This window comes from Corvus kubaryi, unplaced genomic scaffold (genome assembly GCF_017639235.1).
Source record: "Corvus kubaryi isolate FWS band 111438036 unplaced genomic scaffold, C.kubaryi_AGA036_p1.0 37385, whole genome shotgun sequence".
Classification (NCBI taxonomy): Eukaryota; Metazoa; Chordata; class Aves; order Passeriformes; family Corvidae; genus Corvus; species Corvus kubaryi.
In genome coordinates this window covers 4,875,405-4,898,033 of record NW_024581127.1, presented here as the reverse complement: position 1 = coordinate 4,898,033, position 22,629 = coordinate 4,875,405, and the positions used below count along the sequence as shown (strand labels likewise).

The window sequence follows — 22,629 nt, the reverse complement described above, 5'->3', positions numbered from 1 at the left end:
TCTGAAATCACTGAGTCCAACCTATGACCAAACACCACTACATCAACTAGACCAGGGCACTGAGTGCCACGTCCAGTCTTTCTTTGAACACCTCCAGGGACAGTGACTCCACCACTTCCCTGGGCAGCCTGTTCCAATGTCTAAACACCCCTTCTGTGAAGGAATTTCACCTGATGTCCAACATGAACCTCCTCTGGCACAGCTTGAGGCCATTTCCTCTCATCCTGTCGCTGATTGCTTGGGAGATCAGCAACCCCCATCTGGTTACAACCTCCTCTCAGGTAGCTGTAGAGAGTGATAAGGTACCCCCTGAGCCTCCTTTTCTCAAGGCTAAACAACCCCAGCTCCCTCAGCTGCTCCTCCCAGGACTTACCCTCTAGACCCTTCACCATCTCCACTGCTCTTCTCTGGATGCACTCCAGCACCTCAGTGTTGTCCCTGAATTAAGGGGCCCAGAACTGAACACGAGGTGTGGGCTCACCAGTGCCAAGTAAAGGGGGGCAATCACTACCCTGGTCCTGCTGACCACACTATTCCTGATACACACTGGTATATTCCTGCTCTTCACACCAGACCAAGGGAAACTGGTACCAGGGTAAGATATGCGACCCAGCTGCTATGGATAAGTGATAGGTTGGTCCTGAAAAAGCTGCAGGAGCTGTCAGCCTTCATGGTAGGCATTGCCTTGCAAATAAGACAGTTTGTACATCACTTATTTCAGAAAACTGGGCTTCTACATCAGTATTTCCTTCAGAACCTCCATGTGTACAAGCACATTCTCTAGATCTCCTAAATTGTTTCTTCCACATCGTATACAAGCTACCTACACCCAAAGAAATATCAACAACTTCCAGGGACAAAAATGTTAGCAAGTAGTAATATTTCTGCAATTAGTACTGGTTTTCACCAAGTGTATAAAACTGAAGAAAAATACACTAGAAGAAAATAGCAGTTCACATAATTAATAGGATTGTTAAACAGACATGGAGCTAACAGCCTTGGAGAATTACCTGGTAGTAATTTGTTTATTGAAACACACCACAGTTGATTCTCTTGCAGGATTTGTTAGCCGCAGGAGGGCCTGTTCTGGTTTACACACATTTTCTACCTTAGGACACCAAGCATTTCAGAGCTTCCCACTTGGAAATGCACACAATGCACTACAAAATATCTTTATTAAGACACACTGCTCAGAACCCAGAGCAAAGCAGAAGCACATCTTGTCATTTTAATTCTAATGTGAATAACTGCTCTCAACAATTCCAGGGATCTACACCAGTCACGTATGTGCAAGTATACTCAAATTCTGTGTTCATTTTTGGGCCCTTCACTACAGAAAGGACATTGAGGTGTTGAGTGTGTCCAGAAAAGGGCAGTGAAGCTGGTGAAGGGTCTGGAACACAAGTCTTAGGAGGAACAGCTCAGGGAACTGGGGTTGTTTAGCCTGGAGGAAAGGAGGTTGAGGGTTGACCTTACCACTCTCTACAACCTGAAAGCAGGTTGTAGCAAAGTGGGGATCAGTCTCTTCTCCCAAGTAATAAGCAATAGGACAAGAGGAAACAGCCTCAAGTTGCACCAGGGGATGTATAGCTGGGTATTAGGGAAGATTTCATCAGTGAAAGGGTTGTCAAGCATTGGCACAGGCTCCCTGGGGGAAGTGGTTGAGTCACCATGCCAGGAGATATTTAAAATATGTATAAAGGCACTTAAGGACATGATTTAGTGGTGGACTTAGCAGTGCTGGGTTAATGGTTGGAGTTGATGATCTTGGAAGTGTTTTCCAACCTAAATGGTCCTACAGTTCCAAGTACACAATCTAAGTGTAGCAGCAAACAAAGCAGAAGCAGGTAGAATATTGAGTATCTTCAGTAAGTCTGGTCTTCTCTTTTCCTAACACGAAAGTACTATCCTATTAAGTTGCAGATTGGAATTTTTAAATATTTTTTCTGAGACTACATCACAGCCAGAATCATCACCTATCTTCTGGCAGAATTCTGGACTCTTTAATATTATTTTTAATCATCTGTGTGTCAGAAAGCCACCTACTAGCTTAACTTTCTTTTCACTACCAGAACACGAGCAGAAGAAATAATATTTATCTTCCATAGACAGAAACTTAGCCACTGGCGTTGAGATATCTTACTCACGCTGCTTAATTCTGAATTGGCCAAATCTCAAATTTAGAAATGAAAACGTTTTGCAGTCAGAAGAAAAAGGTGAGGATTTTGACATTGCCTATGGAGTAAATAAATATAATTTTGGAGTCTTTCCTTCACCTTCTCCTGCAAACTCTATTTCTGATTCTCCCTGTATTTGGCATTGGAAGATCAAGTCAACCTCATCTTTCAATGCAAGCACCAAAAGAAGTGAGTGAATGCATCAGACATGGAAAGATTACTTTTAACTATGTGTAAAACATCATTTCAATGAGGACAAGTAGTACAACCAGGTGATCAGAATTGCTTGTTCAATATAATTTGAACCTCACACGTTCAATATAATTGATGAAAATTTTATTCAGATATTATTGCTACCCATGAAATGATACTGGCTTAATGAAATACAATAAGGCTTTTTAAATTATAGCTGTGCCAACACAAAAGAACTGCCTCAAAAATATTGGGATGGGACGATTTGCTTTTTGATTACTCAGCAAGTTCATTGAGGGCAATCAGAAAAGCAACATTCAAAACCACTGGTTTAATATCATCTGTAGTGTCATCCTACAAAAAGAAATTGAAATAATAGTACTGGAAGACATTTAGACTTATAAATATATAGTTTTTCAGCTATAACTTAGGAAACATCTTGAAAGCTAGCTATAATAATTTTTTCTTTATTTGGAGGATCAGGATGACTAGTAGCAAGCATTATATTTTCTTAATACTGCTAACATAGAAGGATTAATTTCACTTTTGGGGGTTTTTTTCAATTCAGTAGTTTTTATGACTCAATATATTTAGGCCCTTCAGTCTTTGAAAACAAGTATCTGTCAGTTTATGTGCTTTGGGCTAAAAAATATAAATCCAAACTCTACACACTCAAGGGAGAAGAACCAGTCTAGTACCACAAAAAGACCTGATCCCCTTTTAAGTTCAGTGAAAGGTGGCTTTCTTTGCAGTGCTGAAAATCAAGAGGTATGTTTTTTAAAGGCACAGTTGCTTCCCCACCTTACACAAATTCTGACGGAATGCATTTTAACCACTAGCTGCTAGAATGTTCTTTAAGTTGATTCAAATACAGCACCTGTTGTCAGTGGGATGCTCACAGAGCAAATTTATGCCACGGTGCTTTCCTGTGCCCAAGAAGAGCCTCTTGCTCTCCACCTCTGGGGACAGGGTTGCTCAGAGTGGGACTTTAAGAAACCTCAGAGTAGCTTTGAGTAGCTGGAGGTCACAGCAACACAGCCATTCTTCTCATGTTTTCCCCTCCTTCAGGAGGAGGTTGTAGCAGGAATTCACAAGAATACCTGCCTGCTTTCTAGAGACTCCTTCTGGCTACTGATGGTCTCACAAAGGGAAGGGAAGGGAAAGCCACGTTCACTCCCTTTATAGCACCACCAGCAGTGACAAAAAGCCCGGTATTTTTGGATTAAGTACAATTGATATTTAAGGCTTAACAGCCTAACTACATACTTGATAGGTAATGAGTGTTGATGATTTGTCTATTATGAATGGCTTCTTTTGACATGGAGATGGTGAGACTGCCACACACCTCAGGTGTTTTACAGGTGTCTGGAGAGCTAACAATAAAAATCAAACCAAGAATAAACAAGCACAAGACAGGTCTAAGCATCTCCTTTTTTTACTGTATTTTATGTCATTAACTCTAAAGAAATCCTCACATTGTTTGTAATATTTTTTAAGAAGCGTCTCCTTTTATACATTCCAAAATGCATAAGGAAAACTCCAGCTACCTGATACTTAAGCAAGTGTAATAGATTTTTACATTCTTTCACATATATAGTACTGCACTATGGACAATGATACTGACATTATCTTCAAATTATTTCCTTTCATCAGCTTCCTTTACCTCCTCTAATTCCTCAAATTTAAAAAATGAGGATTTGTCATAGCCCATGAGATGGTTATAATCCTGAGGATTTGGGAAAAGTGTAGGATTAACAAGCATTGATTTTGTCTTAGCATAAAATGTTGTAAACATCTTTGTGATGTCTGGAATCTTTACATCTTTCTGATGGAAAACAGTTGCTTTCTCTGCCAAGATGGCATTGTAGGTAATGGCTGTATAAGTGTCCACTTCATCTTTATAATAGAGTCGGATCACGTAACCTTTTGTAAGGATATGCAAAGTAACCGGTGTTACAAACGTAAAAACCCCAATCAACCCATAAAAGGCAGCTTGGACAAGCAGACTTTCCACTCCAATACCACTCTTGAGCATGATGTAGGGCATCATGAACAGGTTGAATATGCTGGTGGAGTAAGAGAAAAACTTCACACCTACATAAAAGAAAAAAACAGAGAAAATGAAGCAAAATTTTCTTATGAGCAAAACTTTCTCTCCAATTACATCTATTCTTCTTCCACATAACAATGCCATTACTTGAACTGATGAAGTTACTGAAAACCCTTTTCTCTTTTTTTTTAAGCTCACAGAGAAACTGTTGAAAGCTCGACCCTGTCTCATTGCTGCTGTTCTGATTTGTTTGTATGTTCATGTTGGGTTTATCAAAGCTTGTAGCTGGCTCTATTTCTGTGATGCAGTCAGTTATTAGCGGTTATGCACACATATGAAGTTTTTACTTCACAGGCAGGAAAACATTTCTAATGAGACTTGACTCCATTCATTGACCCATGTAATGGTACTCATTGAAGATATGGCAGACAGGGAATTTCTCTCTTCATCAACAACTAATGCTGACATTCAGCGTGCATTACAAAGAAGTCAGCTTGGTCCCTCACCATGCATAAACCCTGAGTTACTCAATATTAACAAGTACTCCACACCCATCTTGCAAGTGGTTTGAAAGACAGTAGCCAGTGCCGTGGACAATCCACAGTCCTTAAGCCACCGTGAGAACCAGGAGCCCAAGATGCTGTGACAAATAAGTGTGTTAGGACACATTTCAAAGACGTGTATCAGAAAACATCCAGTGGCTTTATTTTTCACTGGGTCTTTGTAACATTAACTGGCCAAAGAAAGATTAGAGAAGTCTTATTACGGATGAAGCATTTCATCATAATACCTGTCTGCCTGGGAAGCATTTCAGGAACACTTCCAAGCACACAGAATGTAAACAGCAGTTATAGCTCATCTTCACTGCTTACTGGATTGGGTAAGTCACCCCAAGGGCTGCAAGAGAAGCCAAAGAAGGCTGAAGGGTTAGAGGAATGAAAAGAACTCCCTGCAAACTCAAGCAGAGAAGCAGAAACCAAGCACCACCACTACTACCTTTTTTATTTGTTTTGCTGTACAGACAATCCAGATTTTGGCAAACTTGGAAAGGAGAATGCTCACTTTTAATGTTCCATTTTAAAGTTCCTAAACACTGTTGAAACAGCAACAACAAAAAAAGGCAATATAAACCACTTCAAGTCACATACCTAACACTGTCTTTGCCAAATTTCCTTTATAAACTAATCTTCCATGTTCTGGGTGATCATGAGGGGAGGATGTGCTGAGGCTGCGACCAGCCACTCCTTGAAAAGATGTAACCTGAAAGATAAAACCAGTACATGGCTAAGGAACACGAGTACTACAGCTTGTATCTACCATCCATATACATATACACACATATATGTACGTATACACACCCACAGAAAGTTTCTCCTTGCCCTGAACCCACCCCCAGCGTTTTAAACTAGGGATTAAAGTTAGGTTACACTCCAAAGCATGCCACAAACTCCAACTAATATACTGCCTGTTTTAATAACTTTCCATGTAAATACAGCATGTTAGCATTAAATGTCTGCAACCCCCTTACTGAGAATTGAGGCAGCAATCGACTTACACACAGCTTTGCAGGGAGACATTTACGGCACCCGTGCTCATCACGTCTCTGTTTGATCACAGAATCATAGAATGGCCTGGGTTGAACTGGGCCTTAAAGATCATTCAGTTCCAGCATCCCTGCTGTGGGTAGGGACACCTGCCACTATACCAGTTTGCTCCAAGCTCGATCCAGGCCAGCCTTGAACACCTTGACGGTTGGGGAATCCTCTGTTTCTCTGGGCAACCTGTTCCAGTGCCTGACTACCCTCACAGCGAAGAATTTTTATCCTAATATCTTGGATTAGCTAAATAGCTTCCTTCAGAGTAGCTAAATCTACTCTCAGTTTTAATCCATTCCCCATCATCCTGGCACTTCATGTCCTTGTAAAAAGTCCCTTTTCCCTACACGACTTTCTGGTAGACTCCCTTCAGGTACTGGAAGAGCACAGTTAGGTCACCCCGAAGCCGCCTCTTCTCCAGGCTAAACAAACCCAATTCCCTCAATCTTTCATTGTAGGAGAGATGCTACATCCTCGCAATCATCTTGGTGGCCTCCTCTGCACTCGCTCCAACAGGTCGATGGGGGCCCCAGGGCTGGACGCAACACTCCAGGTGGGGTCTCACCTGGGCGTAACAGAGGAGGTACGCCCCGGGGAGCACCTCGCTTTCCTCCTCAAAATCCTCTAAGGGCAAAACCGCGAATCTCAGGGCCGCCGCCCTTTCCCCGAGCAGCGAGAACGCTCCTCCCGCTCCCACACACGGTCCCCACAGCCCCCACGCACAACCTGTTGGGGCCTCGCGGCGGCAGCGAGCAGAACGGCCCGGTGGCGGCAGGCGGGGTGCGCGGCGCCCCGCAGCCATGCGGAGGCGGAGGCGCGGCGGCAGGCGGCGGGGGCGGCGGGGGCGGCGGCGCCCCGGAGCAGCAGCAGCGGCAGCAGCATGGCGGGGCCGCGGCCGCACCGGGAACACCACGCGCGGTGCCACAGCGGCAGCGCCGCCGCGCCGCCGCCACGCCGCACTTCGGTTCCGCCCGCGGGAAGGGTCCGGCCGGCTCCGCGGCGCCCCCGCCAGGCTGCCGGCAGCGCTGCGGCCCCGTGTCAGCGTCTCCCGTACCTATGACAGCCGCCCAGCCACAGAATCCTAGAATCAACTGAGCTGGAAAACACCTCTGAGGCCATCGAATCCAACCTGTGGCCCAACACTACCACGTCAACCAGACCATGGCACTAACTGCCTCATCCAATCTTTCCTTAAACACCCCCAGAGATGGTGACTCCACCACCTCTCTGGGCAGTCCATTCCAATATCTAATCACCCCTTCTGTGAAGAAATTCCTCCTGATGGCCAACCTGAACCTCCCCTGGCACAGCTTGAGGCCATTGCCTCGTGTCCTCTCGCCACCTTCCTGAGAGAAGAGGCCAACCCCATCTATTGAACCTTCCTACATGTAGTTGTAGAGAGCCATAAAAGGCCTTCACTGAGCCTTCTCCAGGCTAAACTACCCCAGCTCCCCCAGCTGCTCCTCATAAAACTCGTGCTCCAGAACCTTCACCAGCTCCGTTACCCTCCTCTGGACACCCCCCAGCACCTCGGTGTCGTGCATTAATTGAGAGGCCCAGAACTGAACACAAGACTTGAGGTGTCTGAACTGAACAGCGACCTCACCGGTGCTGACCACAGAGGACGATCACTGCCCTGGGCCTGCTGGCCACACTATTCTGGATACAAGCCAGGATGCCATTAGCCTGCCGGGCCACCGGGCACATGCTCGCTCATGTTAAGCTGCTGTTGACCGACAACCCCGAGCCCTGACATGGCGGGCCTGCAGATGCCCCGGGAACTACGCGCCCCAGCATGCACCGCTCCGGGCGCACGGCATGCCGGGAGCACGGGCGTCGGACGGTCGGGGCGGGGGGCCGGAAGCGGCCCCTGACCCGGGCGGAAGCGCTCGGAGGCAGCTGGGCCGACACCGCGGCCCTGCGAACGGGGCGGAGGGAGCGGCGGCCACGGGTGAGGGGCGGCCGCGGGAGAGAGACCCCGCCGGGGCTGTGAGAGACACCCCGGGGGCGGGGCGCCCCGTCGAGCGGGAGCGAGGAGCCCCCGCAGCCGGCCCCGCGGAGGGCAGCGGGTCTCGCCCCGCTCCTGGCGGGGGGTGGGGGGGGTGGCTGAACGGGGGCCGGGCGGAGGGGCCGGGCGGAGGGGCCGGAGCGGCGCCGGGGGCCGGCGGGGTGCGCGGGGCGCGGTGCCAGGCCGGGGTTCTCCTGCCGAGGTGGTGGCGAAAGACGCGTTCCTCCACCAAAACGTTCTCCTTGGAATCCCGGCGCCCCAGGAAAAGGGGCTTTCTGGAACAGTGCTGGATTTGAGCATCACCCCCAAACTCCTGCCATAAGTGACGTTTGCCCTTTTCCTACGCTAAGCCGTAGAGAGAGGGGAAAAGTTAAGGCCGAGAAAATTTATGATGCGCCCCCAGGGGTTGTTTTGCCAAGGTGAGAAGTGCTGGTTCAAGGGATTTGGCTGTAATGGTCGGCGAATGTAAGCAAAGCAAAGGGTGATACACCTACTTGTAGCAACAGAAATGAGCTTCTGAGTGCCGTGTGTTCCTCAGAGGGAGGTTCTGCTTTAATACAAGGGAACCTGAGCATTAGTAAGTTATTGAGGGCTTCACGTTTATGAGTGAAAAGGTGAGGGTGCAGCTAGCAGTTTGCTTTGACAGCCAATTTGGTTAACTTCTGTTAAATATTTCTAAGTATGTTTGGTACTGTAGATTGTAAGTTAAGCTTTGAGTTCTGAAGAGACCTAAATAGTCGCAGGCCATTTGTTTACTTGGCTTTGATGGCTTTTGGAAGCAAACCAGAAAAACAGATAAACAGGCAGGCAAGAGACCTTTACGATAAGAACCACTTTGTGCACTTATTTCTGAATAATCCCTTACATGCTCCAAATTTTCTGCTTTTATAATAAGGACCAAAATAATTGTTGGGGGAGAAATAATGTTTTATGAACTGAAGAGTTACTTTGAAGGGCAATAAGTGTTTATTAGTTTTCTTGTAGTACATTGGCCACATCTTTGCATATGTGGCACACAGCTTATGCCTTGAGATCAGTGTTTTAATGAGTTTAAGTTATATCAATAAAATGTTTATGTCAGTAAAATTTTTGCTAATATTTCCATTGGGAGCTTTAAGGTAATTTTTAGAAACTTCTAGCACTTCAGCACTCAATTTTTCCTTGTGTCAGAGAAAAGCCATTTGAGATTTTTTTTCTTCTTTTTTTTTTTCTGTACCAGAGCAGGTGATAAACAGATTTAGATAGTTCCACATAGTCTTAATGTGAAGACTTTTAATATTGTTAATTGTTTTAATATTATTGTAGTGAGATAAATTATCATCACACTCAAGGATACTCAGCTTCAGATGTTTTACTGTATTTTTACAATTCTCGTGTGTGTTACAAGAAATCCTTAAGTTATGTCATAAAAGTATGGAGTTTGTCAGATTAATTTAAGGAATTTTGGTGTATTTTTACAAGTCTCTTACCACCTAGAAAGGTTCAGGATTTAGTTATCTTCATTGTGGGGTAGTTTGCATAACAGTAGTTTTTGGTGAATGTCTATAACAAGAGGGCAGAAATACATGCCCTGTAAAATTTTGCATTATGCCAGCAGCCTTTTCCACCTGATGTCAAGAGCTGTACAGTACAGGGCTTTTAGTATGTTTGGAAGAAAACAGTAACACTCCCCTGCCCGTGTTTTTGGGGTTTTTTTGTTAAAACTTTCTGGGGGATTAGTGAAAAGGAAAGTTTCCTTAGATAGGAAAAGAAATCTTAACTAAGGTCTTTGGTGCTCCACGCATGCTATCTACCCCATCTCCTGTTTATCTCAGCTAGCATTTATGTGTAGTATACCTTCCTGTCACATTCCACTGTGTCCCAGAAAACTTGAATTTTAGAGCCTGAGAGTATTGGAGTAGTGAATCAGCTGATTTGGAAATCATGCTGTACCAGTTTCTCCTCATGTTTTTTCTAAATATGCTTTGGTCCTTTCATTAATTATTTTTTGATGCATGCTGAGCAATGGATGCTGAACTTAAGAGCGGTGTTTTTAAACAAGTTATTATACAGGATAGGGTAGAATTTAGCATTGAACAGTAGGAGGCTGTAGTCGTAACACACAGCAGCCTTTGGTAATTGATGAACTCTTACTGATATATAAATGACACCAAAAAATGTCACGTTTGGCTTTTAAACAAACCTAGGAGTTGTGAAGGCCTTTGTATTATTTGCCACATGTTTTCTAGAAATGGATACAAGTCTCAGCAGCTGAAGCATGCAAAAGTTGTGCAGCTAATTAGTTGGAAGCCATTTGAATTTCCTTAAACCAGCATCTGAGTTTTTAAAGGGTTTTCCTGTGGGATCAAAGAATCTGAATGCTTGAAATGTTTGCATAGATTCAGTTTTCTTGTGCTAATGAGAACAGAGCAGTGGGGTTATGCAAGCCATGCAGTGGTCAAGTGTGTTCAGCTACATTAGTGCCTATTCCTCTCACTGGCATACAAGGCATACAAAGAAATGATATTCTGTAAATTCTGGCAGATTTGAGAGATGAGCATGCAGCTTTGGGAGTGACCTGGGATGGTTGTGGACATGCTTCAGTTTTGTTCTTGCATTTGATGGTCCAGAGAAGCAGGAAAGAGATCAGACTAAACTCACTACACCATCCTATTTCTTCTTAGAGGTGTAAGAAAAAGAAGTTAAAGTAGGGAAACAAGAACATTTACCTTAAGTGGCTTAATTGCCATGGTTTAAAGGTTTATGATATTTTGCTATATTGTACCTGGTATGTGTAAATATTCTGGCAACTTGTGGCAATTTTTAGTTCCTAATATCTAATGACAATTTTATGTTTTGTGCAGTAGGAAATCCTTTTTAGAGTGGTTGGAAAATTTAGTTTAGTTGTATTGTATCTTCCTCTGATTAAAATGTGGCATATCCCTTTTATGTAAACTTTCTCTTAATAAATGCAGTTTTTGCCCTTTTTTTAAGGAGGCAAAACAGGAAAACAGTAATACCTAATATATGTGCTTTTTTGAGATTAAAGTCAGGGAGTTGAGCTACCTTATGGTAATGCCACATAAGCTTCTTGAAGGGCAGATGGAATTGTGAATGTACTTCAGCATAAATTAGTGGTTCTTTGCAGGAGTCTGAAATAGTCAAGTCAAAAATATATAAAAAGTACATGTTAACAAAACCTGGATTGTTCTCTTCGTGACTGCTGCATTGGTGTAGTCTTGGTGAAGTCAAACAGGCAATTATAAAATGTGGAAAAGTAATTAAAATATAGGTAGTTATCAGGCATGTTCAGAAATCTCAGTCTCTTTCTTCCTATTGTCTTGTCATTTATGCTGCTTTCATTATACGTAGAAGTAAAATATAGTGATACGTTTTGTAATAAACATTACACTGGAAATACACTGAGAGAAAATAATTTCTTGGAAGACAACATACAAAGTTGCTTGACTCTCCTTGACCTATTATTTAAAACCTAAGGCCATGCCACTGTCAGTTAAAAAAACTGTGCAGAAAATTTCCCTCCATATTCCTTTTTTACTCCCTGTGTGCACAAGTGAGATTTTGTGGGAAGTATTTCTATGTCCTTTTGATTTCTTTTCTGTGTGCATTTTTTTCTGGCTTTGACAATGTTCTGATCTTCATACAATGTCATGACAGACTGAACACTTCCTGATCCAGAAGAGGAACCATTACTGGTTTTTTAGGTTTTTCAGGGTTCCTGAGTGTCATTGTTTTCCTTTCTCCTCATTTGTTGCATTGGCTCTCTGATTTTTCTGGGCTCTCTGCTGTTAGCTATTATGTCAGGAATAAATCTGTACTGCTAATAGTATTCAGAATTTTTTTTTTAATGACATCTTATTGCATCAGAATGGAAACTGAGTGAAACTCAGTGAGTCCCTTGCTAACCTGTCAAATGCATCATATATGGAAACATATTACATCATTTTCTTAAAAGCAGGGTGGCTTTTCTGCAACTTTTACTTTTGGCAATAGAATGTTTGCGGTTTTCTATATTCAGAGCCAAACTTGGATTCTGGAATAGCACTATAAATTTTATCCCTTTTTGTGTTTGCGTTCATTTGTTGAACTTAAACTGAGGTATTATGTTGGCATAGTTTTCCCGACAGTGTTTATCCTTTTAATGAATTTTTATATTTATCTTCATTCCAGTTTTGCTAAGCTGAATAAGGAAGATTAATTTTTCTTTTATAAACAGGCTCTTTGGTCATATCAGTAGGTCCTCCCTGTAGTTCTTGTATTTCAAACTTCTTTTTCTTGAAAACAGGGCTTCAGAATTGTGTGTGGTATTCCAGACAAACTGTTGCTCATGTGTAACATTGCGAATATTCCCTGTCTCTCTTGCAAAGGAATCCTTAATGTGCATTTGCCTCTTTGTCCCTCACCCTTCTTTTTTCTTTTGCCCCCACAGAGCTGCATCAGTTTATAGTTGACCACAGAATGACTATACCCCCAAATAACAAGCCCTGACTACATGAAAGAAGATTGTAATGGTCCCTCCAAGGAATCTTGGATTTCATATGCCTTAATTTCACGTGGCTTGTAGTATGCAGTTTTTCAAGACTGGTCACTTGTCTGTGTTACGCTTTGTTCCGCTTTTGTTGCAATGCTTTCCACTTCTGTCTCATCCAAATCTGCCTATGCTTTTCTGGCAGCATTGTTTAAAAAAAAGTTCGACTTTTTTTTTTTGAGGAACTAGTAGTTCTTTTCTAGTCCAGTTGCTCTATGTTTGCAACACCTTACTGTATTCTTGTAGTCTTGTAGAAAGGTTCTTTCTTATTTTAAGATTACCTCTCTTCACATATTTTTAACCCCAGATGGTACACTGAGCCCAGATTGCATCTTACTTGAGTTTCCTTTTTCCCAAGGAAAATGACTGATGAATTTTTTAGATATTAGATTAGTTCAGCGTGCCCTAAAACTACTAAGGCTTGCTGCATTTTTATCCTATTTTACTGTTTAGTACAATTGAATTCAGACCTCTGAGCCTGATAATTTTTTTCTTCTTTGTTAATTACTATATTTTTTCCCTCTCTAATCATATGACAGCACATTTGATTTATTAAAATGCTTATCGTATATTTTTGTGACAGCTAATTTTTTTTTGTGTAGACTTTTTTTCAGTCTCAATTTTCAATCTTTCAGTGTATGAGCCTCCTGAAGTTGTGCGTTTACCTTGCAAGGTCTTAGTATATCTTCATTCCCACTAACTAGCCTTTATTCCTGTGTTTAGTGGCATTATTTGTATTGTAAAGGCGTATTTTATCATCACCAACACTTTCAAAGAGTGGTATCACTTCTGTGTTGCTTTTTTTTTTTTCAAGTATTATTATTTGTAAATCATAGGCAGTTTCACTACTCTTTTGGAATGTAGCAAATGGTTTTGTGGCTAGAAAAAGAGGTAGTACAAGTGATCCTCTTCTGCAAAGTAGAAATAATAATGTGAGATATTTCTTCAGTTCCTGAGCAACAGATACTCTCCAATAAGATGCCTGATTTCCATTTACAAAAACTGCTGAAACAGGGTGAAAGATCCCATCAGTTTTGGGCCCTAACTGTTCCAGCACCTAAATGTAATTTTCTTAGATGAGTTCCTGGAATTAATGAAAATAATGAAGGCATTTAACACTCCATGCTAGGGAGTCTGTATTACAGCATACACAAATTAACTCTCAGAGAACATTCTTCAATGTGCCTTATATTCAGGAACTTTTCACCTGCAAGAGCACAGGTTAAGATGTTCCTTATACCAGTGGTAAGGAAAATACTTTTTAAAGATAATTCCATAAAGTCAGGATAATTTTCAAAGAAAGTAGCAATGTAAGTGGAGGATTATTTTTGCTCATTTCTCTTCAGACAACTAAAAGCTATTGGTTATGTGTGTATAGTTTCATTAGGTGTATATAACAAAGGGCCTTCTTCTGAAAGCTTCAGGAAACATTTGGACTATTTGATATTTGTAGGTATGAAAAAAGAGAGATGGAATAAACTAGCATCAAAGTGCTGTGCAGAAGTGAAGCAATCAGCAATAGCAAGAGGTATCTGTAGTACTTCTTCCAAATCTTGCAGCTTCCTCAGCTTGCTAACATTTTTTTGCTAAACTTTTACCGGACACATAGGAGGGGGCAAATGTGGGCTGTGGTCTGATCTCTTGACTGCCCTCAACCCTGAGCTGGGAGATCACCCAGAATCACTGGTGCTATTTTCCTGAATCTGTGGGCACACAGCAGTATCATTGATTTGTACTGGGTAATGTTTGCAGAGTGGCTGTTGATATGAAAGGAATTTTAGGATAGCAGGTGGGTGGGTAGAATTTCTCTTCCAAAGTTTTCCTTTCCACAGCAGAGATGCAGTTTGGGGTAAAGAAATAAAAGTTGTATCTGAACATGCCAGATTTGTTTTGTAAATAAGTGCTTCCATTTTTCTAACTCTTTAATTTCCTTATCATGGAGAAATACACATGCATCAAGCTGCATATCAGTATATAAGATATGAAAGCTCCTAGTTAACTTACCAGGTGAATACCTGCATTATATGTCTGAAGTAGATTATCTAGGTGATATTGATGGTGGTATTGGGAACTGTCAATCTTCTGTGAAGGACAGGTTGAAGGCCAGGTATTTAGTGCGTACTGATTAGACTGATCCCTGAGCCTTCTCTTCTCTGGCCTAAACAACCCCAGTTTTCTCAGCCTGACCTTGTATGACAAGAGCTTCAATCCCTCGGTCATCTTTGTGACCCTTTGCGGGATTCTGTTCAGTGTGTCATACTGAACCCAGCACTCCAGGTGTGTGTCCCAGTAGTGCTGAGTGGAGGGGCAGGATCACCTGCCTCAACATTCTGGCAATGCTTTTAAATAAAGCCCAGGGTGCTGTTGGCCATCCTTGCTGCAAGGGCACACTGCTGGGTCATGTTCAACTTGTCTACCAGCACCCCCAGGTCTGTTCATACAAAGCTGCTTTCCAGCAGGTCGGCCTCCAGACAGTACTGGAGGTGCCAAGGTCGAGGGTTTGCATTTCCCATTGATAACTTCATAGGCTTCCTGTTTTCAAAACATACTGCTCATCAACATTGCATGTTGTGTATCATCATATTCTTTTTGGAAGAGTGTTTATGGTAACATAAAGATTAATAAGTAAAAGGGGGCTTTGAGAATTCTACTGCTGACTTGACATATTGCCACTTGTGTTTTTTCAGACTCTCCTATTGCAAAATCTGCAGTTGAAAAGAAACGATTTTTTTAATAAGAAGAGAATGGGTAAGTTCACAGTCTTAGAGTGTTTCTTGTTTTCCTATGATTTGAAGCATTTTCTCTCTCATATTGGTAGAGGAGGTGGATTCTAAGACTTTAAATGTTGATCTTGTCACTTTTTCTTGTAGTCTCAAATGTTAGTGGAACTTCCTGCAAATGTTTTGTAGGAGAATTTTCTCAAGTGACTGTTAATTTATTGGAAGACTTGTTCAGAGTGTATTTATTCTAACAAAAAATTTCACTTGCTTAATGTGCATAGTCCTGAAAATATACATGCTAAAATAGGAATAAATAAAATAGGAAAAGCCTACCTTTAGGCTTTTATAACACTAAACTTTTATATAGTACACTACATACTTTTTTAAAATAATTCTTTGCTTGTTTGTTAACTAAGGTCAGCCTATTGAATTCTGGCTCAGAGATCATAATAGGAACTGATTTCTGATAAATTACACTGTGTGGTATGACTACATGTCTGAAACTGTTGTTTCTGCCTCAACAAATGACTGGTTAATGAAACGGGATTGGACAGATTCTGATTTTATCTATACTTTTTCTGAATGTATTAATAGCATGTTTGGCACTGCAATACTTTATTAAAATTGGCAATAACTACATTATTCAATTTTAACTTGAATTCACAAAGCGACTTGCTTGGGGGAGTGTTTTATTTGCTACACTGGCAACAGTAATTCAGCTTTTAAAAGTAGCACTGTTGGGATACAAAAAGGAAGGAACAAAAAGGGAAGGGGGATAAAGGCTTCAGGAGAAACAAAGTAGAGAGCAGGTATTTACTGAAACAGAAAAAGTACAGTCAAACTGCTGTGGGGAGAATTTTCAAATCTCTGTGGGTTTAGTGCTTTGGCACTTTCCATGCTTTCTACCAAAGGCCACAACCTGGGTGTGCAGTGATGCTGTATGGTTCTGGGTCTGGTTGGGCAGTAAGGGAGGATGAATCTTACTTCATGTCATTTCTTCAAAGCAGAAGTATTGACTGCTTTTATTCTTACCAGTGCTTCAGAAAGCACTTTTTTCCTCGCCATCTATATTTTTCAGTATCAGATATGTGTTTAGTTAACTTTTAGCAAGTGTTAATATGATAAATATGACTGTAGATTTAAATGAAGGAAGCAGTAGCATGTTCAATTCACTTGAGAATGTCTAAAGGAAAATTTCATTCCTGTGTAGATTTTAGAAATCATGTCACAATGTGATGATGGAGGGATGTTAATTTAAAAAATTCCAGGTTTTGCAAAAATACTTTAAACCAGATTGCTGGTTACTTCAGAAAAGTCATCTTCAAATATGTAAAATGCTTCTGTCTCATTTCTCATTGTATTTTCAGTCTGCAAACTTAGTCATAGGAAAGACTGCAACTTGCATTTTTAGTGATGTGAATCAGTATATTGTGTTCTGAAACTGTTATCTTTTTTTCCATTATAGATGGAGAAGAGAAAACATACGGTGGGTGTGAGGGCCCAGATGCTATGTATGTGAAGTTAATATCCTCTGATGGCCATGAGTTCATTGTAAAAAGAGAGCATGCATTAACATCAGGAACAATAAAAGCAATGTTGAGTGGACCGGGTAGGTACAGAAGACTTAGCACCTTTACATTCTTTGCTTTCACTTTTGGACAGTTTGAATTTTTATCATGCAGTAAGTGAAAGTTTGAGTAACTGATAACTTTTCCACGTCCTGCCTAATTCCTGTTTCCAGCAGAACAGCCCATCTCTGTTGGGGTATTGTGGTACCAGACTTAAAATGGGGCTCTGCTTTTGGGGAGTTAGTGATCTTACAGTGTCATTGCTACTAGTTCCCCATGGTATGAGAACTTGAGGGTATTATATGAAACATGGAGCTGGCAAGTTCAGAACGAACAAGAGCCAGTAGTTCTTTATTGCCACGTCTATGGCAGGACTTCTGGTATTCCATATGGAGTTAATTTTCTTCATAGCCGGTCACATGGTCCTGTGCTTTAGATTTGTGACTAAAACAGAGTCAGTAACACACTTCTGTTTTAGCTGGTGCTGAAAGGTGTTTGCACACTGTTCAGGCCTCCTCTGTTTCCCACTCTTTCCCCACCCAATGACCAGATGGGAGGGTGTGCAAGAGGCTGGGAGGAAACATGACCAAACACATGACCTGAACTACTGAAGGAGATATTACATGCCATATAATGTCTTGCTCCAAAGTAAAAAAGGGAGAGGTGTAAGAAAGGGAGGTAAGCCATCTTCTGCTTGGGAACTGTCTGGTCATCAGTCAGCCCATGGGAGGTGGTGATTACCTTTGCATCACTTGTTTTGTTTCCTTTCTCTTCTCTCAACCCACAGGTTTTCTTGCTTTTACTCTTCCTTTCCTCTTCCCTTGTCAGCAGCAGGGGTAAATGAGCAAGTGGCTGTGTGGTGCTTTGCTGCCTACTGGGGTTAATTCATGTGTTCACAACATCCTATGGCAAGGAGTTCCTGAGCTTAATGATGAAAGTTTAAGATTGAGACCAGGGTAGATACACTTACAGGAGGGAAGGACCTCACATGTTACTGAATATATGAGACTATATCTGGTTTAAGAAGCATCTGGACTAATTTTTGAAGACCAAAAGGGTGGGGAGAGAACAGGGAGAAGTTAGCACAAGTGCTTTCTCTCTTCTATACCTTTATTCTGTGCACTTACCTTTGTCCACTTGAGTGATGGACAGAAGTAACATGGAGCTTGGAACTGAATATGGTCATTCTTATGTTCTCTTCTAGATTCTGATGAGGGGAATTACTGGAGAGATCTATTGGCTTAATATATTTTTTAATTACTTCGTAATACTTGGGCAAACTGAGCAATTAAAATTCTCAGTGCAATGTTCTGCTGTCATTTTAATGGTTGCATTTGAAAATACGTAGTAAGTGTTCTGTGTCAGCCTCCCAGACATCTAAGAAGAAGAATAATTACAAGACCTGCTCTGAATTTATTCAGTGTGAAGGAATAAAAGGCAAAGTAGCCTGCTTAGAGGCTAGAAACTGCCTCTGTAAAGGACTCAGCAGTCAAAAATATTTTGTATAAATACTAACAAGATAAATGGGTCACAAGGAAAAGTACTGTTGCTGTCTAGTTCAGTAGGTCATGATTTCACTGATGTGTAAGTCTTCAGTTTCAGTGCTGTGACATGGCCAACATGCTAACATTTCTTCTTTTGCTTCCAACTGTTCCTGTACTAAAATTCAAGCCAGATTGGCTTTAGTGCATGCAGATATTTCTACACAAATCTGTGTAGACATTAGTAAATTCTGCTTTGTAGCTAGGAGATGCCCTCAGAAATAGTGGGAACGAAACATTGCTAGTCTCCCGTAAATGTGGAGTTAATATTAGTATTTTTTATTGTCTTTCAGTTTAATGAGTTGAAAGTCCAGAGATGTGAGGGAATGAAAGACAAAAATAAAAGAAATCCTGTGGGACTAACCGTAGGATCCTAACCTTTGCATCATCCAGGTTTCATGGTTATAGGCACTATAGAAAACTAATTTCAAATGTACTTGTGTTTTGAGATTTGAATTCTTAATAAATTCTTTAATATCTAATAGGGATAAACTTGTACTGCATGTAAACTTCTCTCCAGTACAGCTAGAATTTTCCTGTCCCTGCTGTCTGTTTTCACAGCTTATCAAGTTAATGCATCTTTGAGGTTTCAACCCTCTTGTCAAATCTGCCTGAAACTGAGGAATTCAAAGCTACTGAGTCATAGAAGGGACTACTGATAAGTGTGCATATGCAGATATGAAACATCTAGAAACCTTCTTTTTCCTTGGATAAGACAGCTAGAAATTTGGATTGATGCCTCTTAGAGCTAAGCACACTACAGTTTTAGAGCACCTATCAGCTGTATTGGAAGTAAACCTGAATTTCTGGTGTAATTGTTCAGAGTAATGTTGATAGGCTGCAGCCTAAATAAACATTTCACAATGGTGGGTGTTTTAGTATTCTTGAGGGCTCTGAATGTGGCACATCCTGCTTTACAATGAAGAATCTAGTACCCTGGAATATGGGACTTAAGCAGGTCTATTGAGAATGCATTGTATTAATATGGTAAGTTACTTCATTTGGCAGTGAATTGAGATTTTGACTTGTGGTTTGGTGTTCTTTTATGTTGTCTTTTTCTTTCTACAGGTCAGTTTGCAGAAAATGAAACAAATGAGGTCAATTTTAGAGAGATCCCATCCCATGTCCTATCCAAAGTATGCATGTATTTCACCTACAAGGTCCGCTATACTAACAGCTCTACGGAGATTCCTGAATTCCCAATTGCACCCGAAATTGCACTGGAACTTCTGATGGCTGCAAACTTCTTAGATTGTTAAATAAAATAAATTATAATAAAAAATGTAAAACTTTTTTCAGTATTTAATACATGTAGTTCAGTTAGTAACTTTTTTCAGATAGCATGTTGCGTGTGTGCTGTTGAGAACTGTAAAGTTCACTGCAGAGGCAATTGCCTTCAATTCTTTTGCATATAGCAATCATTCAGTTGGAGTTTGTTTTGCTGCTTACACAAATAAGGACCTTTTCACAAACTGAGACAAATAAACAAATATGCCAATTAGTAGATGGCTATGCCTTATCCTTTAGGTGTGGTAGAACTTTCTTTTAATACAATGACCATAGCAAATACTGCAGTTTAGTCTAATAGTCTCTAAAAGATAATTATAGTTACATTCGAGTAGCTGTTTAGCGTTTCTAGCTTTCTCTTATTTTTAAAGTTTCTAAACATCTGAACTTAATCTCCTTTGTAAGATAGCTGTCCTGTAGCATAGTTACACTAACTAGATTAGAAGTGCCCTCTTTATATACTGTCAGTGATATTCCATTTAGGTTGAAAGTGGAGTGTGTAGGAGAATGCTTAAAGCTTTTAATTTAAGTCTAGTATAGACATGTGCAAAGGTGTACTTGATAACATTTTGCTTTTATAACCTCAATTTACCCCGTTAGTGATTTCAAATATTCCAGTCACTTGTCTGTACAGTAAGACTGTGATTCTACTGACAGTGACTTTTAAGGGGAAAAATAACTGTTAAAATCTGTGTATATTATCTTCTATATAACATATATGGTTGTTCTTAATATACCGTCACTTGACCTGATAAGGATTTTATATGGCTTCAGTTATGGTTTATTTCCGTTGTTCTGATTGTTTATGTAAAGTCTGTATTTAATCTCTAGAGTAGTAGTCATTTAAATTTTGTAACATGACAACAGAAAAGATAGAAGTTGTCCTACCTTTTACCTCTTTCTCAACCTCTCCCTTGCACCCATAGCAAAAGACCCTGAAATGTGGAGGTCTTTTATATTTGAAGGAAAGGATATTAAGCAGATGTTTTAGGAGCTGTTTTTTAAATTTCATAGATATTTCCAATGTTTTTACAAATGTTTTAGGGGAAAAAGGATTGGCAAGCCACTGACATAATGCTAGAGTGGAACACATTATCTCTTGGTAGTTCTTGCTGGCAGTTGCCTGTACTATTAGTTCTTTGTTCAAAACAAGTTTCCATAAAGAAAACACACAACTTGAAACAAGAAGTTGCTTTTTTTTCAGCTGCTGCCTGAAGAGCCCTTCTGCTAAAATCATCTGTAAATGAGAATAATGCATCATGAAAAATGATGCAAGAACAATGTAATTAGCATTTCCACCAGCCGCCACTGCTTCAGCTTTGTTTTGATCAAGAAGTGATTGGGTCTATCATGGGAAAATCCCACCAACTGATGGTGGAACCTTTTCCTTGATGTTTTAACTCACAGCTAATTTAGAGGGCTGAAACTCTCTAAACCTGTTTGTCAACATAAATACGACTTGGAAGAGATTTTCCTGGATGAAAACTAGTTACTTAGATAGACTATGCAGTCTGCCCATGCAGGAGGTCAGTTCTGACAAATGAAATTTTATTTTGGGCTTAAACAATGCTGACATTTGTCAGTGTATTGATAGATTAGCTGACATTTATTCACATCACATACTTTGGCACAATTTAATGTGTTTGATGTGGGGATGTTTATGACTAGATTGGCTTTGCACGGTAAAGCTGAAGTGCATTGTAGGGTGATTGTCTGAAATTCCATGTGTAAGCACTCTGGCCAGTGCTGTTAGTAACTCATTTTCAAGAGCACTAGAATGATAAATCAGAGATACCCTGTTATGCTGCTTTTGTTAGAGCCGCTAGGAATACCCTAAAAGGACAAGGAATACCAACATGGATATTTTAGTCACAACTACATATCAGTCTGAGCGAGTCTTGAGTTCACTGGCCATTTTTAATGGGCTTGAGGCTAATGACTTGAGGCTAAAAATTATTTTGTTTTAAACTGAGGCAAAAAGGATGTCATTTTTTAAAATGGTGGTTTTTTTCTTTTTTTTTTCTCTTTCTTCCCCTTTTTAAGCATTCTAAAACAATTTCCTTGAGTTTGTTAAAATACACTGCATTTTATGTTTCTGTACTTCAGCAGTAAGGTAAAATAGCTGGTTTAGCTCTGAATAATAATTTTGTTGGTTTTCTTTCAGCATAATGTATTATACAGTAGCTTTGAACACTCAGGAATTGCAGTAGTGTCCTAGAGTGCACTATTTGCAAAACCACCATCTGTTAAAATGAACCAGATTTCTAAGGGGGAGGGGGGCAGGGGGAATTAGTGCAATTTCCATGCTAGTTAAATGGGTATGCTATTATTAGACAATTGGAAACTTACCACGCTTAACCCCTGAGTTCTAAATAAACTTCAAAGTTGAAAATTTTTAACCCTGTGTTTCTGTTGATTTATGACTTCTTAGAGGAAGTGTTCATATGCAGAATCATCATTTTCATGGCTATACTATATGGTGAGCAAAATGCTAATGTAATTAATATTTGGGTAATAGGTTGTGAAGCTGAATGTGTAAAATTAAAGGTAGTGGGTTTTTTCATAGTTCTGAAGAGTTTAATAGAGTTAAGTGTTTAGATATCTGTGCTGCTCTGAATTACAAGTATCCATAATACTCAGCACTGAGTACTAAAAAAGCATGGTCTTCCTGAACAGGCTTGAAGAGGATACTTCCAAGGGTACTTCAAGGATATCCTGCTGGGGATATTTTGAAAACTTCAAGTGTCCTATAGTACTCCTTTTACTTAGAAAGGTAGTTCTGTAATTGAGGTTCAAATTTTAAGCTGAACTGCTGATTTAAGCCATAAAAACTACCAGATTCTTTATTAACTGTAAGCAATGAGAAGAGTCATGCTGCATTATGGTTTGTCATCATTTACATATGTATAAGCTGCTGAAGGAGTCTCTGATGGTCCCCAACATGAAATAGTCTGTGCATCTAC

The 22,629-nt window shown here is 40.6% G+C and overlaps 2 protein-coding genes across 2 annotated transcripts; one reads left to right on the top strand and one right to left on the bottom strand.

Annotated features, from left to right (window-relative positions):
* Nucleotides 1–3,788: 3,788 nt before the first annotated feature.
* Nucleotides 3,789–6,984, bottom strand: TMEM70 (transmembrane protein 70). Its single transcript, XM_042036275.1, has 3 exons — nt 6,741–6,984; nt 5,568–5,679; nt 3,789–4,463 (listed from the first exon to the last, which is right to left on the bottom strand). The coding sequence occupies exons 1-3, from the start codon at nt 6,894–6,896 to the stop codon at nt 4,006–4,008; spliced, it is 726 nt and encodes a 241-aa protein (XP_041892209.1). The 5' UTR covers nt 6,897–6,984; the 3' UTR covers nt 3,789–4,005.
* Nucleotides 6,985–7,857: 873 nt separating this feature from the next.
* ELOC (elongin C) lies at nt 7,858–22,065 on the top strand. The gene is made up of 4 exons (XM_042036131.1): nt 7,858–7,965; nt 15,238–15,298; nt 16,736–16,879; nt 19,448–22,065. The coding sequence occupies exons 2-4, from the start codon at nt 15,295–15,297 to the stop codon at nt 19,636–19,638; spliced, it is 339 nt and encodes a 112-aa protein (XP_041892065.1). The 5' UTR covers nt 7,858–7,965; nt 15,238–15,294; the 3' UTR covers nt 19,639–22,065.
* The last annotated feature ends 564 nt before the right edge of the window (nt 22,066–22,629 follow it).